The sequence below is a fragment of the Trichomycterus rosablanca genome, chromosome 16, assembly GCF_030014385.1.
Source record: "Trichomycterus rosablanca isolate fTriRos1 chromosome 16, fTriRos1.hap1, whole genome shotgun sequence".
NCBI classification, from domain to species: Eukaryota; Metazoa; Chordata; class Actinopteri; order Siluriformes; family Trichomycteridae; genus Trichomycterus; species Trichomycterus rosablanca.
In genome coordinates, this window is record NC_086003.1 from 29153953 (window position 1) to 29169522 (window position 15570).

At 48.0% G+C, this 15570-nt stretch overlaps 1 protein-coding gene across 2 annotated transcripts in view; it reads right to left on the reverse strand.

The window, feature by feature from the left end:
- Nucleotides 1–15570, reverse strand: part of tnksa (tankyrase, TRF1-interacting ankyrin-related ADP-ribose polymerase a) — a 73457-nt gene that overhangs the window by 13808 nt on the left and 44079 nt on the right. The window contains exons 6-17 of one of the 2 annotated variants that reach the window (XM_063011329.1): nucleotides 12850–12944; nucleotides 12508–12574; nucleotides 10136–10322; nucleotides 9425–9546; nucleotides 9098–9189; nucleotides 8856–8934; nucleotides 4490–4661; nucleotides 4304–4383; nucleotides 4035–4177; nucleotides 2823–2988; nucleotides 931–1150; nucleotides 145–254 (exon numbers count right to left, since the gene is read on the reverse strand). In XM_063011329.1, coding sequence (XP_062867399.1) covers nucleotides 145–254; nucleotides 931–1150; nucleotides 2823–2988; nucleotides 4035–4177; nucleotides 4304–4383; nucleotides 4490–4661; nucleotides 8856–8934; nucleotides 9098–9189; nucleotides 9425–9546; nucleotides 10136–10322; nucleotides 12508–12574; nucleotides 12850–12944 — 1533 coding nt within the window. Of the gene's footprint in view, nucleotides 1–144; nucleotides 255–930; nucleotides 1151–2822; nucleotides 2989–4034; nucleotides 4181–4303; nucleotides 4384–4489; nucleotides 4662–8855; nucleotides 8935–9097; nucleotides 9190–9424; nucleotides 9547–10135; nucleotides 10323–12507; nucleotides 12575–12849; nucleotides 12945–15570 lie in introns of both variants that reach the window. The other variant, XM_063011328.1, reaches the window with a different exon arrangement.

The following is a 15570-nucleotide window of genomic DNA, read 5'->3' on the forward strand; positions in this document are numbered from 1 at the left end:
AATTAATCCTAAATTAGGGGGGCACACATGGATTATTTAGTATCTAAATCTGCATCAGAATCAGGGTTCCTTTCTAGGGGACGCTAATATGCTAACTGGAAAACCAGCGTTTGTTTAGGAGGCACGTTCGATGTGCACACTCACCCCGTATGAGGCGGCGTTGTGGAGGGGAATCAGGCCGCCCTTGTCCTGCGCGTTCACGTCTGCACCGTGCTCCAGGAGATACTCCGCCACCTCCAGGTTGTTATAACCAGCTGTAGAACGAAACGAACACGGTTATTACACACGATCAAAAAGAGAGAGACAGGACACAGACATGGGGAGAACATGCAAACTCTGCACGGAAAGGACCCGGACCGCTCCACATGGGAATCGAACCCAGGACCTTCTTGCTGTGAGCCACCGTGCTGTGCTGCACTCGTAATGGAAGAAGCAGCCGAGGTTTGAGGTTTCTCATTACGTCTCATCGAACCTCAGAGCAGACGATCAGCCATAAGACCTTCACTGATGAACTCCATCGCTACTGCACTCACACACTTACAGCTCACACACACACACACACACACACGCTATGCTAATCAGCCACGTCTCGTCTCACATTTCAGGAGCGGGTCGACGCCCCAGCCTGGCTCCTCTCGGCGCAGAATAATGCAGGAGGAGGTTATTCACGGTTCAGCAGCTTATTACAGAGAAGAATTTCATCCCTGCTTCTGATTCCATTCCTTCCATCCACTTTTATTCAATAGAAAAAGCACCAGGAAGGAGACTGGACGTGGTGCAACTACAGAGCGGAGGACTCCGTATGAGCAAAAGTATTGGGACGCCCTTTCTAATTTTTGAACATACAAGTTTCGAGCACAACCGTTTCTGACAGGCGTAATGAACAGATCGTGGTAAAGGAAATGAACTACGGGCGGAGCTCCGGGTTACCTGCCAGGTGCAGGGGGGTGGAGTTGCGCCCCTGCGTGTCTCTGCAGTTGATGTTTTCGGGGCTGCAGAGCTTCTGGACCCGAGCCAGGCAGCCTTTCTTAGCGGCGTCCAGCAGAGCGGCGTCTCCCCTCAGCAGGTCCTGGATGTCCGTGTCTCCTTCCTTCACCATGTCCAGCGGCGTGTTCCCGTCCCGGTTCTTCTTGGTGGGGTCGGCTCCGTGCTGAAACACAGGTAAATAAGACGAATAGGTTTCGGAAAGGTACCCGGGGGGGGTCTATGAGGGTCCACGATTCACACTGCATTGTCACAAGTCACAAGTGCAAGGAACATCCTCCAGACCAGGGAGGGGGGCAAAACAACTCTGGAGTGACTTTGGGGCAAGTCTTCAAAGTTCTTGAGGGGCCCAGTCAAGGTCATCAAACCGCATGTGTGGAAACACATGAATCCACCTTGACGAATGGGATAAACTGCCCAAATCCAGGTGTGCAAAGCCTATAGAGATGGATCCACGTGCATGGACTCGCTGTTGTAGCTTCTGACAGTTTCTAAGACTCGTGTATTCGGTGGGGCTTGAACCAGTGACCTTCTGATTACTAGTCCAGTACCTTAACCGCTAGGCTACAACGTCCCTTCAAATCACATTTTACATTTATTAAATGTTTATTGTAATCATATGTAACCAAGCAATTCAAAGGCCCAACAGTGACAACCTGGGCTCGAACTCGCAACCTTCTGATTACTAGTCCAGTATGTCAACCACTGAGCTACCACAGCCCTGTGTAATAGTGATGGTAACAGATAATAACAGTGACCTCTATGTGATCTAGAGCAGTGTTTCTCAACCTTTTTTCAGTCACGGCACCCTTTAAAAGTATTCAAAATCTCGAGTCACCCCACTCTGCCTCCCTCGGACCGCTAACACACAAAAACACGAGAGGGAAGAGACGTACTGTGGTTACATTGCATTAAGCTTCAGAAAGATCCTCTCTTGTGCAGAGATGAGCATGTGTTTGTTTCTGCTTTAAAACATACGCGCTATGAACCAATCAGATTTAACATCATTAAACAAGTTTATAGTTTATTTCTCAATTATTTGTCATTATACCACTAGCACTGCTCACTGTCTGCATGGTTTCTCTGTAGCTCGGTTATATTCGTATTGCCAAAGCTCAGTTACAGAGAAATAATAAAAATAACAATGAAAAATATATACAAAACAGTTACTTGTGCAAAAATATAAAATAGAAAGAAATATTAATAAAAACAGTGCAAAATAATAACAATAAAAATTATAATATTTACATTAATGAGCTCTCTCACTGTATGTGTATGTGTGTGTGTGTGTGTGTGTCGCTTGCTCTCTCTGCGATACTGAAAGTGATTTGAATTTCGACAATAAACAGCTCATATTATGACTGATTAATTCCCTCTACTGATGGAAGCAGAATGGTTGAATTACAGCCGATAAGAACTGCACAGAAATATAAATATATATAACGGCTCCCAGGGGCGCGACTCGGTTCCTTTTGTTCATTTTAAAGAGCCGTTCAATAGAATCGGATCATTCGCGAACGACCCATCGTTATAGGCAACGCACGCAACCCGCGTTGACGTTGTAGCGTGGGGAAAGGGGCGTGTGAGACAGATTTTGATGTCTGAGGCGGCTAATGGTCTACATTTTCATGATGAGTTGACTTTTTTGTATTTTAAATTTATTTTTGACGGCACCCCTGACGAAGCCAGACGGCACCCCGGTTGAGAAAGGCTGCTCTAGATAACAACAGACACTCTTCTGAGAAGGCTCCTCACAAGACTGTGGGAATCTGTGCCCATAAATAGTAATCGGTAATCAGTAGGGGCGTCCAGATACTTCTGTATGAGAGGTTCTGTACCTTGAGGAGCAGTTTGCAGATCTCGTATTTGCCCTTGGCAGCAGCTTCGTGAAGCGGGGTGAACTTCCACAGGTCGGCCACGTTGACCGACGCGCCGTGTCTCACCAGCAGCTCCGCCACCTCGTAGTGCCCGTACGAACAGGCGTTATGTAGCGGCACCAGACCTCTGCGCACACACACACACACACACACACACGTTTACACCACAGTCGTCAAGAACGGCATGTTTTACACACTTTAGTTACATTCATGACAGGAACGGTAGTTACTGCTTACACAAGATTCAAACACAGTCGTGGACAACCTAGTGTCTCCAGTTCACCTCACTTGCACGCCTTTGGACTGTGGGAGGAAAGCCACAAAGACACGAGGAGAACATGCAAACTCCACACAGAATGGACCCAGACCGCCCGACCTAGGAATGGAACCCAGGACCTTCTTGCTGTGAGCTTGCTGGGCTAATAACTGCACTCGGGACCATGAGCTTGTCAACACTCACTTTTAGGGATGTAACAAAGCACCACAAGACAGTTAATAACTGATTCAAAATATATACACCTCGCCTGGTCGACGTCACTGGAGCTATACGCCTGGTTGCCAGATTCGGGGGTTTTCAGCCAAATTGGGCTTAATTCAAAATTGTTTTGCATAGCTTGTACCTACCTCAGAAATAAAAGGACATTCATTATTTAGATAAATAAAAGATAAGCACAAATACAGGATTTTCTTTTCTTTTTTTAAAAGAAATAATAAAAGGAAACTTTTATCGTGAACCCAGTATCGTGAATCGCATCTCATCGTGGGTAGAGTGTATCGTTACATCCATAATCGCTTTGGTTTAAAGCAAAATCAGTGCTGTCGACCAGCCGGATGCCTACATACAGACATGATTGCTGTGTCTGAGGGGATGAATGGATCAGCGTTCTGTCCAGGGTGTGCTACTGCATCGTGTCCAGTGTTTCCAGGGAAAATGGACCCGCCATGGCCCTGACCAGAATAAAACATGTCATAAAAACGTTTCTTTCTTTTCTTTATGTCTGTTGTACATTTTGTAATATTATCGTTATTACTATAAATAAATAAATATGCATTTATGGCATTACATTCATAATACTATTCAACTAAATAGTAATTATACAGTAAATCACTCTGGTCCGCAGAGGATAAACAATAATGAAGTACGGAAGACCGTAAGGAATGACGACCGCTCACCCTTTGTCTTTGGCGTGGACGTCGGCGCCGTGGAGCAGCAGGTACTCCACCACGGCCACGCGGTTATAACCTGCGGCGAAGTGCAGCGGCGTGGAGTGTCGCCCCTCCAGATCCCTGCAGTTCACATTCTGAGGAGAGCACAGCTGCTGCAGAACCGAGGAAAACACACAGAACTTAGGAACGAAGACTCAGAGAAGAGAACAGCATTAGCATTAGGGCTGTTGCTGTGTGTGTGTGTGTGTGTGTGTGTGTGTGTGTGTGTTTCTCACCTTCACAGTATCCAGGTCTCCAGCTTTCGCAGCGTCCAACAGCCTGTAGTCCACGTCCGAGTTCCTGACCGGAACGTTTTCTGGAGGAGGAGAAGAACAAAACCACCGCGCGCATGATAAACGAGCCAGCGATGCGCTAACACGTCCTCATGCTAACAAGTCCACGGTGCGTCCGGCTGTACTTACCGTTGAGGATCTGCTGGACGGCCTCGTTGCCCATCTGAGCGGCGGTGAAGCCCTGCAGGGAGGTGATGGCGGGATCGGCGCCGTAACTCAGCAGCAGCCGGCACGACTGAAGGTGCCCGGCCAGGGCGGCCCGGTGCAGCGCCGTCTGCCCCAGGGTGTCCACCGCGTTCATCTACAGAACAAACACAAGGAGACGCGTGAAGGTGGAGAGCAGCGCCTCAAACTTCATACATCAGAGGAAGTGACGCGGGAACGCCGTTTAGTTGCCTCCGCTAGTGCAGGCTAGATCAATAAGATGGAAGACAGACAGACAGATAAACAGACAGACATACAGATAGACAGACATAGATAGACAGAGAGGTAGATAAACAGAGACAGAGAGACAGATAAATAGATAGATAGATAGATAGATAGATAGATAGATAGATAGATAGACAGACAGACAGACAGACAGACAGACAGACAGATAGATAGATAGAGACAGACAGATAGATAGAGACAGACAGACATACATATTAGACAGACAGACAGACATAGATAGACAGACAGACAGACGGACAGACCGAGAGATAGATAGACAGACAGATATATATAAAGGAAGAAAGACAGACAGATAGATAGACAAAGAGACAGACAGACAGAAATATATAGACAGACAGACAGCTAGATAGGCAGACAGAAAGATAGACAGACAGACAGACAGACAGACAGTCAAGTAGACAAACATATATATATATACAGACAGATACCGACAGACAGACATAGATAGACAGATAGACAGAAATATATATAAACAGACAGCTAGACATAGACAGACAGACAGACAGACAGACAGACCAATAAACAGACAGACAGACAGACAGATATATATATATATATATATATATATATATATATATATATATACAGACAGACAGACAGACAGACAGACAGATAATATCTGTTTAAATATCTTAACTGTTGAAATAAACGCCTTTTATTTCTTGCTGTATTGTTGCGTTTTGGATATACTCAGTTCCCCTGTGCACTTGCTGATGCTTGTTTTTAGTGGACACCCCCCCTCCCAAACACACTCAGAACCCTGAGAAGCCCAGTGATCACACAGCACAGGGACAGAGAGAAGAAAGCGCTTCGACCTCCCCTCCCTCAGCTACCACCAACTGGGACTGTTGAACGACGGCCAAACTCGCGAGATGGAACGTTCCGTAGTGACGTCCTAGCATACTAAACCGCCGCGCCACGCCCAAGCGGCCCGGGAACGAGTCAAAACTTCAAGACCCGGTTGAGCAGAACGGAAAATAGAAATGAAATGTAGCGACGCAGAGCTTTTCATGCACAGAACACGAGTAAAGGTGACAGGGAGCAGTGATTGATCTCAACGCCGTAAACTTTTATTAACACGGATACGGGCCCGGATCCGAAGCGCGGGGGGGGGGGGGGGGGGGGGGGTACACTGGAAGTAATTGCTGCTCATATTTCAGTGTGAAGTAGGTGACGGGCTGCAGGTCAGAAACAGAAACAGTGTGTGAAACATTCACCACAGAGCACAGAAACTCAAAAGTAAAGCTTCGTTTGATTCTTTTATCAGCTTAACAGCTCTGGAATGAACCGGAACGCCAACCGAGAGCCTTCCTGACCATACACATGCTCTTCTGACTGAATGGGCACAGATTCCCACAGACATGCTGTTGTTCTAGCTGAGAAGTTGTCCAATAAGCTCATGGTCAGGTGTCCAATTTTATCACTTTGGAGGGGGTGACCCAGCACTCACAGGTGATAAATAGCGGCTGGAGACTGGGCGTGTGTTGGAAACGACTAGAACGGAACTCTGAGTGGAAATAAAAGTGACGTTGCAAGAAGGCACAGCAAACACGTTCTGTAATCAAAGCCACAGAAGGTCCAATTATTATTTGTATGTCTCTGTTCACAGTCAAGCAAGCTTCAAACTGCGCCCAGTGAGAGCAGACAGCGTCTTCCGTCTCAAATTAAAGAGGTGAACACCAGCATGACTAAAAGCGGCACAGAGGTTCTCTCTCAGCTCTGCTACCGGTCGGCTGGGCGCCCTCTAGCGGGCATAATTGGCAGTGCCTGCAGCAGACAAAATGAGCCATTAAAGTCTGCCGGGTGGGAAAAGACCGGACTGTAAGTGGGCGGGGTCTTCGACGTTGTGCAAGGACCCTGGTTATAAGCCCAGACGCCTGTGTAGAAAGCAGGGCGTGGCTCTCCGAGCAAGGATACCGGCCTCACACGCAAATTCACCTAATGTGTGGGCAATTAAGAAGACGTCGTGGACTGTGCACGCATCGGAGGGAGCGTGGCGAACCGGTTCCGCTAAACTGGGAGAAAAGGGGAGAAAATGCATAATAAAATAGCAAAAAAAAAAAAAGCTGCACTAAGGAGGGGCACCGATGCCCCGAGGTCCATGGCAGTGGCTGAATGCCCGTTCTGTCGGTCAGTGCTTATCTGATTGAGCTGCGGAATTGATCGGGCAGTCTCTTAAGCACATCGGCTGCCACTCACGCGCAGAAGTAAACGATTTAGCTCTCAGATCACTTCTGCCCGCAGAGTTCGACTGTGAGCCTCACACACACACACGCGCACACACACGCGCACACACACACACACACACGTCACCTACATCATTTAAAGGCGCCACGCTCACCGACTGAAGCCGCACCCGCAATATCAGCGTGTAGAATTACGACTTCATGCTATTTAAGCTTAGTGAATCCGTTTATGAAGCGATTACGTTGGATGAAGCGTGGTGAATCCGTTTATGAAGCGATTACGTTGGATGAAGCGTGGTGAACACGACCATATGCTTTATGGCGGCAGAAAAACTTCGAGCTCCAGAGTCTTAATGAGAGTCGAAGAATCGATATGATCAGCACATTTCTACCCCACCATTACATCAAGGATCACAGGGCTTCTGAGTTATCTCACTAACTCTCATTAACTGTGTTGTGTGTGTGTGTGTGTGTGTGTGTTTGTGTTTTGATTCATGACTGTATATGTTGTGTGTGTGTGTGTGTGTGTGTGTGTGTGTGTGTGTGTGTGTGTGTGTGTGTTTTTTGGTTCATGATTGTATATGTTGTGTGTGTGTGTGTGTGTGTGTGTGTGTTTTAGCTCATGACTGTATACACTGTGTGTCTGTGTGTGTGTGTGTGTGTGTGTGTGTGTGTGTTTTTTGGTTCATGATTGTATATGTTGTGTGTGTGTGTGTGTGTGTGTGTGTGTGTGTGTGTTTTAGCTCATGACTGTATACACTGTGTGTGTGTGTGTGTGTGTGTGTGCTTTGGTTCATGATTGTATATGTTGTGTGTGTGTGTGTGTGTGTGTGTGTGTGTGTGTGTGTGTGCGCTTTGGTTCATGATTGTATATGTGTGTGTGTGTGTGTGTGTGCTTCATGATTGTATATGTGTGTGTGTGTGTGTGTGTGTGTGTGTGTGTGTGTATGCATGTGTGTGTATGTGTGTGTGTGCGCTTTGGTTCATGATTGTATATGTTGTGTGTGTGTGTGTGTGTGTGCGCTTTGGTTCATGATTGTATATGTTGTGTGTGTTTGGTTCATGATTGTATATGTTGTGTGTGTGTGTGTGTGTGTGTGTGTGTGTGTATGCATGTGTGTGTATGTGTGTGTGTGCGCTTTGGTTCATGATTGTATATGTGTGTGTGTGTGTGTGTGCTTCATGATTGTATATGTGTGTGTGTGTGTGTGTGTGTGTGTGTGTGTGTGTGTATGCATGTGTGTGTATGTGTGTGTGTGCGCTTTGGTTCATGATTGTATATGTTGTGTGTGTGTGTGTGTGTGCGCTTTGGTTCATGATTGTATATGTTGTGTGTGTTTGGTTCATGATTGTATATGTTGTGTGTGTGTGTGTGTGTGTGTGTGTGTGTGTATGCATGTGTGTGTATGTGTGTGTGTTTGGTTCATGATTGTATATGTTGTGTGTGTGTGTGTGTGTGTGTGTGTGTGTGTATGCATGTGTGTGTATGTGTGTGTGTGCGCTTTGGTTCATGATTGTATATGTTGTGTGTGTGTGTGTGCGCTTTGGTTCATGATTGTATATGTTGTGTGTGTTTGGTTCATGAATGTGTATATTGTGTGTGTTTGGTTCATGAATGTGTATGTTGTGTGTGTTTGGTTCATGAATGTGTATGTTGTGTGTGTGTGTGTGTGTGTGTGTGTGTGTGTGTGTGTGTGTTGTTTGTTTATGCTGGTTGTTCTATTACAGTTCGGTCAGGCCAGATGGACGCTGCTGGGATGTGATATGATGCATGCTGATGGCTGGGTGTGTGTGTGTGTGTGTGTGTGTGTGTGTGTGTATGTGTGTGTGTGTGTGTGTGTGTGTGTGTGTGTGTGTACCTTGGCTCCGTGTTTCTGCAGCACCTCCAGGATGTCGTTGTGAGCCCTCTCGGCTGCAACGTGCAGAGCCGTCATGAAACTGGAAGAGAAAATTGCGATGTGTGATCCCGGTAGTACTGTTATAAAATCCAGGAGGAACTAGAGTATGGAATGTTTATGACGCACACACACCGAGGGCGGGCGCGAGTCTGATCAGACCCTGGAGCTTTATCACATTTAAATACAATCCGGCTGGTACTCACTCTTTGTTCTTCTCGTTGACGTTGGCACCCTTGCGCAGCAGAAGCTCCGTCACCTGCTTCCTCTTGGGATGGGCCGAGGCCACCGCACAAAGCTGCAACACCAACAATTATTTATTTATTTGGGTTCTAACACCGTGTTTAACACGCGTGTGTCATTAATGGCAAAACAAATATTATGCAACACAAATAAAACAGCGGGCACTAAATATTTAGGATGGTTTCGGCGGATTCACAGTCGGGAACCGGGCACCCGTCCAATCCGCCAACGCTTCTCATCACCCGCCAGTTTCGATCGTTTGCCAGGGGACGGATCTCCGAAGATCTTACCAGCGCGGTCTCGTGGGTCTGCGGGTGTTTGAAGTTGATGATCTCCAGAGCCAGGGTCTTCTTCACCTTGGCCATGTCGGCCTCCCGCGCCGCCTGCAGCAGAGAGTGACCCTTGAACTCGTCTGTGGAACGGGACGACAGAACACGGGTCAGCGGGCCGGGCTTCGATTCATGAGCTGATAGATAGTGCTGCACAACGAGACTGAAAACAGTGGCTCTCCGCGCGCCATACGGCTCTCCATATGAACCCAGACTCTGAGGGGTACAGGTAGGTTCCCTCAGCTTTAAGTTCCATCAAAATGACCAATTTAAGGGCACATCCCATTGGCTAGGCTGTTCTGCCATCCCCTTAGACATAACCAATTATGTCTGTGTGGACGACCGCCGGTCAATAGCACCATTATTTGCTTTGTGCTTTAAGTTCTATCAAAATAACCCATTTGGGGTTTTTGGGGACTTTTTGGGGGGTGAGAAATTGAGGCTGGGTCACTTTGGATAAAATTGCTTTTGCTGTGATTCGGTGGAGTCCTATGTGGAGTCTTAAAATGCACTAATTAACAATAGTCAAGTCTTTTCTGACCTAAATGGAACGGATCTACGTGACGCATTACAAACCCCCCTGTGCTCGGCTTTTAAGGGGGTATGGAGGCGCACAAGTTCCTAAAAAAATAAAAATAAAAAAAAAATAAAAAAAGGAAGCCCCCCACTCACAGGTCAGCCTCTCTTTGAGCTCCGGCGTAGGGGCCATGTCCACCGCGCTCTTGCCGTGACAGTTGACCAGCGTGGGGTCGGCGCCGTGACTCAGGAGCAGCGAACACACCTCCACCCGGTTCTTGGACGCGGCCTCGTGCAGGGGGGTGAACTGCCACAGGTCCATGGCGTTGACGCACGCGCCGTGCTGCGGAGAAACCGTCGTTGGTCAACACTGAATCCAGTAACACACGCGCTTCACTACTCAGAATGTGTTCGGGTCGCATCTCGGGTCACCTTTGTTTCATTTGTACAAGGTTTCTAAGTGGAAGGTGAGTTTAACGGGACTGAAACGTTTTTAACCTAGAATTAGTACATACATGAAATATAGCAGCATGGAGAACATGCTAAAATCACCACAACACTGAGCACAAATAAAGAATAAATGTAAGTAACAGGACTGAACGTGGAGACGAATCTCAGTCAGAGTTACAGTATTACCAAACATACAGGGGAGAACCTACTAATGCTCTTCCCGTGAGCTTCAGTAGATACAGATGATGAACATTTCTGTTCTAAATGTGACCTGATTGATGAGAATATTCCCACATGTTTATCATTAGAAGGATGAATATATGAGTGTAACAGGACTGAGGGACTAAAACATGGATTTTAACCTCATTATTCTACATTTCTGATGGAAAATAAAGATTAAAAACATCGATGTGATCTGGAGTCACCGAATGATGCAGGAAAAAAGGATTCCTGACAGATTTTACAGCTTACATTTAATTCTGAAGTGTCGTAACATAAACAAATACCATCATTCAGTGTCCATTTGCACTAAATTTGAATGTGCGGGACACTTCGCTCAATTAAAAATGCATTTAAAGTGAATTTAATCTACATTTATACATATAATGTCCTGGGGACGGAGGTGACCCCTGTCCTTCAGAAGACTTCAAAAGCTTCGCAACCTTTTTTAATCAGAAAGATCAAAGGGAATCCACATGAATGGAAATGACGGATGAAAGCGAACGCATACCTGCACTTATAAGCGACGTGCGCCGCACCACCGGGCGACCCGAGGCCGCGCCGAATTACACTGTACGGTCAAAAGTATTTGGACACCTGACACGCCCAACAGTGGCAACTTGGTGGCTGTGGGGCTTGAACCCGGCAACCTTCTGATTACTAGTCCAGCACCTTATGCCAAGTTCACACTACACGACTTTCCAAGTGGTCAGGTCGCTGTACAGTTCACACTACACGACTGGATCTCCTGCACCCGGGAGTCTTTCAGTCGGTGTATATTTCGCACTACACGACTGATCGGCGATAGGGGGTTTCACACTACACCATCCATCACCAACTGGAATCGCAGGCGAGCTTCTCTGGTCTCCCTTTTTTTCTTCTTTTAAACAAAAACACACGTGAGAAGTGACGAGGGGTTTAATGACACCACGTCCAAATATGCACGTCAACAAGTAGCGAGCGATCAAAGTGTTTGTGGTCTGATGTGCAGCGTAAAATCAAAGAGGAAAAATAAATGAATCCGAGTGGATTTGGCAACACGAACAGTATATGGCTTGTTCTGCAGTAAAGTGGATGTTAATTAATAATTTTGCAATGCGGCGTGGGTGTTATGTTTTGTAGAGGACGATCAAATCAGAAATACTACGTGTGTGTGTGCCGGTGTATCCTGATATAAACTACATCCTCTCCTGCATTTCCCCTCACGCCGTATCCTGCGTTCTCATTGGCTGTTCGACATGTCACTCATTCCCAGTCGCACGTCTGAGATCAGATATCTGACGTGCTAGAAAACTCGGCGAGCCGGTCGGGTCGAGTTGTTGGATAGTTCACACTTAGCGACCGAGAGCCGAGTTTTGATCGCCGAGCGAACGCCGAGTTGCTCCCGACCCGGAAAATCGATCGCCGGCCAGCCGCCGAGCGAAAATCAGGGCAAAAATCGTGTAGTGTGAACTAGGCATTAACCGCTTAACCACTGAGCTATCAGACTGACCGCTCTTCTCACAAGAATTTGAAGCATGTCTAGCATTTGTATGGCCGGGTCTCAGTTGATGTCTCATGTTCCAGTTCGTTTCGAAGCTGTGCACTGGAGTTTCTTTAGGTGGCATAATTAAGCTGAAAAAGTGAAGGACCTTCCCTAAACTGTTACTGCACTTCTGGAAGCAAATCATTTAACCTTATATGATTGATAAATTACACCTGTTAGCAACTGTTGTGGCTGAAACACAATTTATGAATTATAAATTAGAAGCTGCGTCCTGATACTTGATCCACACAGTGTAACTTTTGATGTAGAAGCGTTCTCACAGGGGTTCGGATCAGAACCGAGGGCAGATTCATTCATTTGATTTATTTCTTACCTTCAGCAGCAGCTCGGTGACCTCGTAGTGACCGTACGAACAGGCGTTGTGCAGAGGAACCAGACCGCTGAGCGAAACACACACAGAACAAACGTTTATTCGATCGTTCATCGTCTGTATGTAGACGTGCGACCGGCCGATAGCACCGCTGGGAGTTTGAACCCTAAATCCCAGCAGTACTGGGATAAATGAGTGTTTTTTTAATAATAGCCAATTACTGACTGTAGTCCATCAGTCCAGCCCATTTGTTTTATGGCTGATCAGTGTATATTTTATTTAGAATTTATTCTAATCACTAAATCGAGGTAAAGAAATAAAACAATAAAGGAAAAGTAAACGTACCCTTTATCCTTGGCGTGCACGTCTGCCCCGTGCTGGAGGAGGAGCTGGACGATCCGGACCCGGTTGTATCCCGCCGCCAGGTGCAGTGGAGTGGACTGTAGGGGACGAGAGGAGAAACAGGACCATCACAAACGTGTTCTGCAGATCTGGAGGAGCGGCGCGGCACGTTAATCCCGCTACAGAGCTAACTGAGTACCGGGGGGCACTCGGGCACTGGGGCGCAAACCTGACCTGAGACTCCCCGAGGAAATAAAGGAAGCGCTGGGAATAGGGTACGTCAACCAGGGTGGATGTGACCTGACCTCAGCCCTACTTAACAGTTCTGGAATGAATCGGAACACCAACTTTAGAGGCCAGCCATACCAATGCTGTCATCTTTTGACTTAGTGGGCACAAATTCCCACAGACAGACTTCAAAGTCTTGCGAGAAGGCATATAAATGGATCAGAAAGTGAACGGGTGAGTTTTAACCATTCCTGCCATAGGCTAAATGTTTTGAGGAGGCTCCGGACCCACTGAGACCCTGACCGATGAATATGAGTACTATGGAGTGGGTCGAGTAAGCCAGCTGGCTTTAAACTGGAATGCACCAAGCACAGGACACAACACGTACGGTTGGCATTTCGCCTCCGCGATCGCCACGGTGAGTCGGCAGACTGTGTTCACCTTCCGTGCCAAGCGTGGCACACCCGATGCCCACACAACTACCAGTGCAGCGCCGGGCGCGTACGCCTGAGAGGAAGTGAGGAATCGCTGGCTGTGCTCCATCACTGCCGGGTGAATATTAATGCCAGCTAGAGGACGTGTCGTGTGAGCTGGCACGGCATGGCGCCACCGCGGGCGAGGGACGGCGTGGCGGGGCAGCGACTCCGCACGCCACGTCGACCTTTTCCCTCGACAATCTCCGGAGGCACGAGAGTCGGGCGGATGCGGCGGAGTTCAAGCGGACAGCGAACGGGGGTGCAGGAGGTCGGACCCCGAATGCCAACAACAAACTAATGCCAACCGCGGAGAGACTGGCACACAACTTCGGGCAAAGAACGCAGAGCTCCAATAATGAACCTTCACGGACGACTCCGTTCCAAATCAACCAAATCAAAGGGAACCTGATGGGAACCGCCAGTCACTGAAGGGTCCGGCCTCACAGAGTACACCAAGAGAACGGTGCGGGCATGAATGCTAAACCTTCACAGTCTGCCGTGATGGGCGTTCTGCTGACATTATTTGGGTACTATAGTAAACACAGGTTGCACAAGCTCTCCTGACTGTCCTATCTTAACGACAGTGGTCTCTTCTAGGATGACACACAGCCTACGGGTCTAAGTGACCTCACAAAGCATGTACAAGCCAGTACACTACAGTGTAATTTCCAAGCTACACGAGAGGGAACGCCGGACGCCCACGGGGGCCCGATGTCCAGACAAGCGAGGTGCTCTGAGGTGCCGCAGCGGTCTGACGCACTTGCGGACACCCGGGTTCGAATCCCGGGGAATTCGAGCATTTAGTAGACACAGTTATGACCGAACACGATTTGAGCAACTGATGGTCTTGCTCGGGAGTCCAACAGTACCAAACCAGTAACAGTCCAACGACTAGTCCAGTACCTTAACCACTGAGCTGCCACTGTCCATCAAAACAAGCGCAACCGAGAGAGGGGACGTGGACGGGGAATCACTTCTGTCCGACATTCTGAGACTCCGGTGGCCCCCCGGGGCCCACGCGAGGGTCCAACATCGGTGGACATGAAATTCAATTACATTCACGGCATTTAGCAGACGCCCACAATTAGGACTGAATACGTTTCGAGCAACTGAGGATTAAGGGTCTTGCTCAGGAGTCCAACAGTGCCAGCTGTCGGTGGTGGGGCTTGAACCGACAACCTTCTAATGACTAGTCTAGTACCTTAACCACTAAGCTACCACAGTCCATCAAAACAAGCGCGACCAAGAGAGGGAACACTAGACGCCCACAAGCCCGATGTCTAGACAAGCGAGGTGCTCTGAGGTGCCACAGCCGTCTAACGTATTTGCGGAGACCCGGGTTCGAATCCCGGGGAACCGATGACGGGTGGGAAGACTTAGAGGCAGAACGAGCATTTACGGCATTTAGTAGACGCTCACAATTACGACTGAATACAATTTGAGCAAATGAGGATTAAGGGTCTTGCTCAGGAGTCCGACAGTGCTGACTTTTGGTGGTGGGGCTTGAACTGGCAACCTTCTGATGACTAGTCTAGTACCTTAACCACTAAATTACCACTGCCCATCAAAACAAGCGCAACCGAGAGAGGGAACGTTGGACATTTCAGCATTTAGGGGTAAGGGCCTGGCTCAAGGGCCCAACAGTGACGGCCTGGCAGCGGTGGGTCTTGAACCAGCGACCTTTCGATTACTAGTCCGGTATCTTAAACGCTAAGCTACAACTGCCGAGGAGAAAACAAAGCCGAGCGTCTCTGTGCAGGTTTTACATCCGCGATGGATAATAAGCTGCAGACGAAACTGACCTGTAACCATGCCAACGGTGAGTACTACATCCTCCCTCCTCAGCACCATCACCAACAATGATCACAATGCTGTTGCCATGGTGATGATGCCACTAGGGCTGGCCCGTGAGGTGGCGTTATTCATCTACCTGGTTTAAAGTACCCCCACTCCACCCCATTCCGCGCTCCACCCGGACCCTTGAGCGGATCGATAAGACATCAGGCCTCCGACCCGCTCG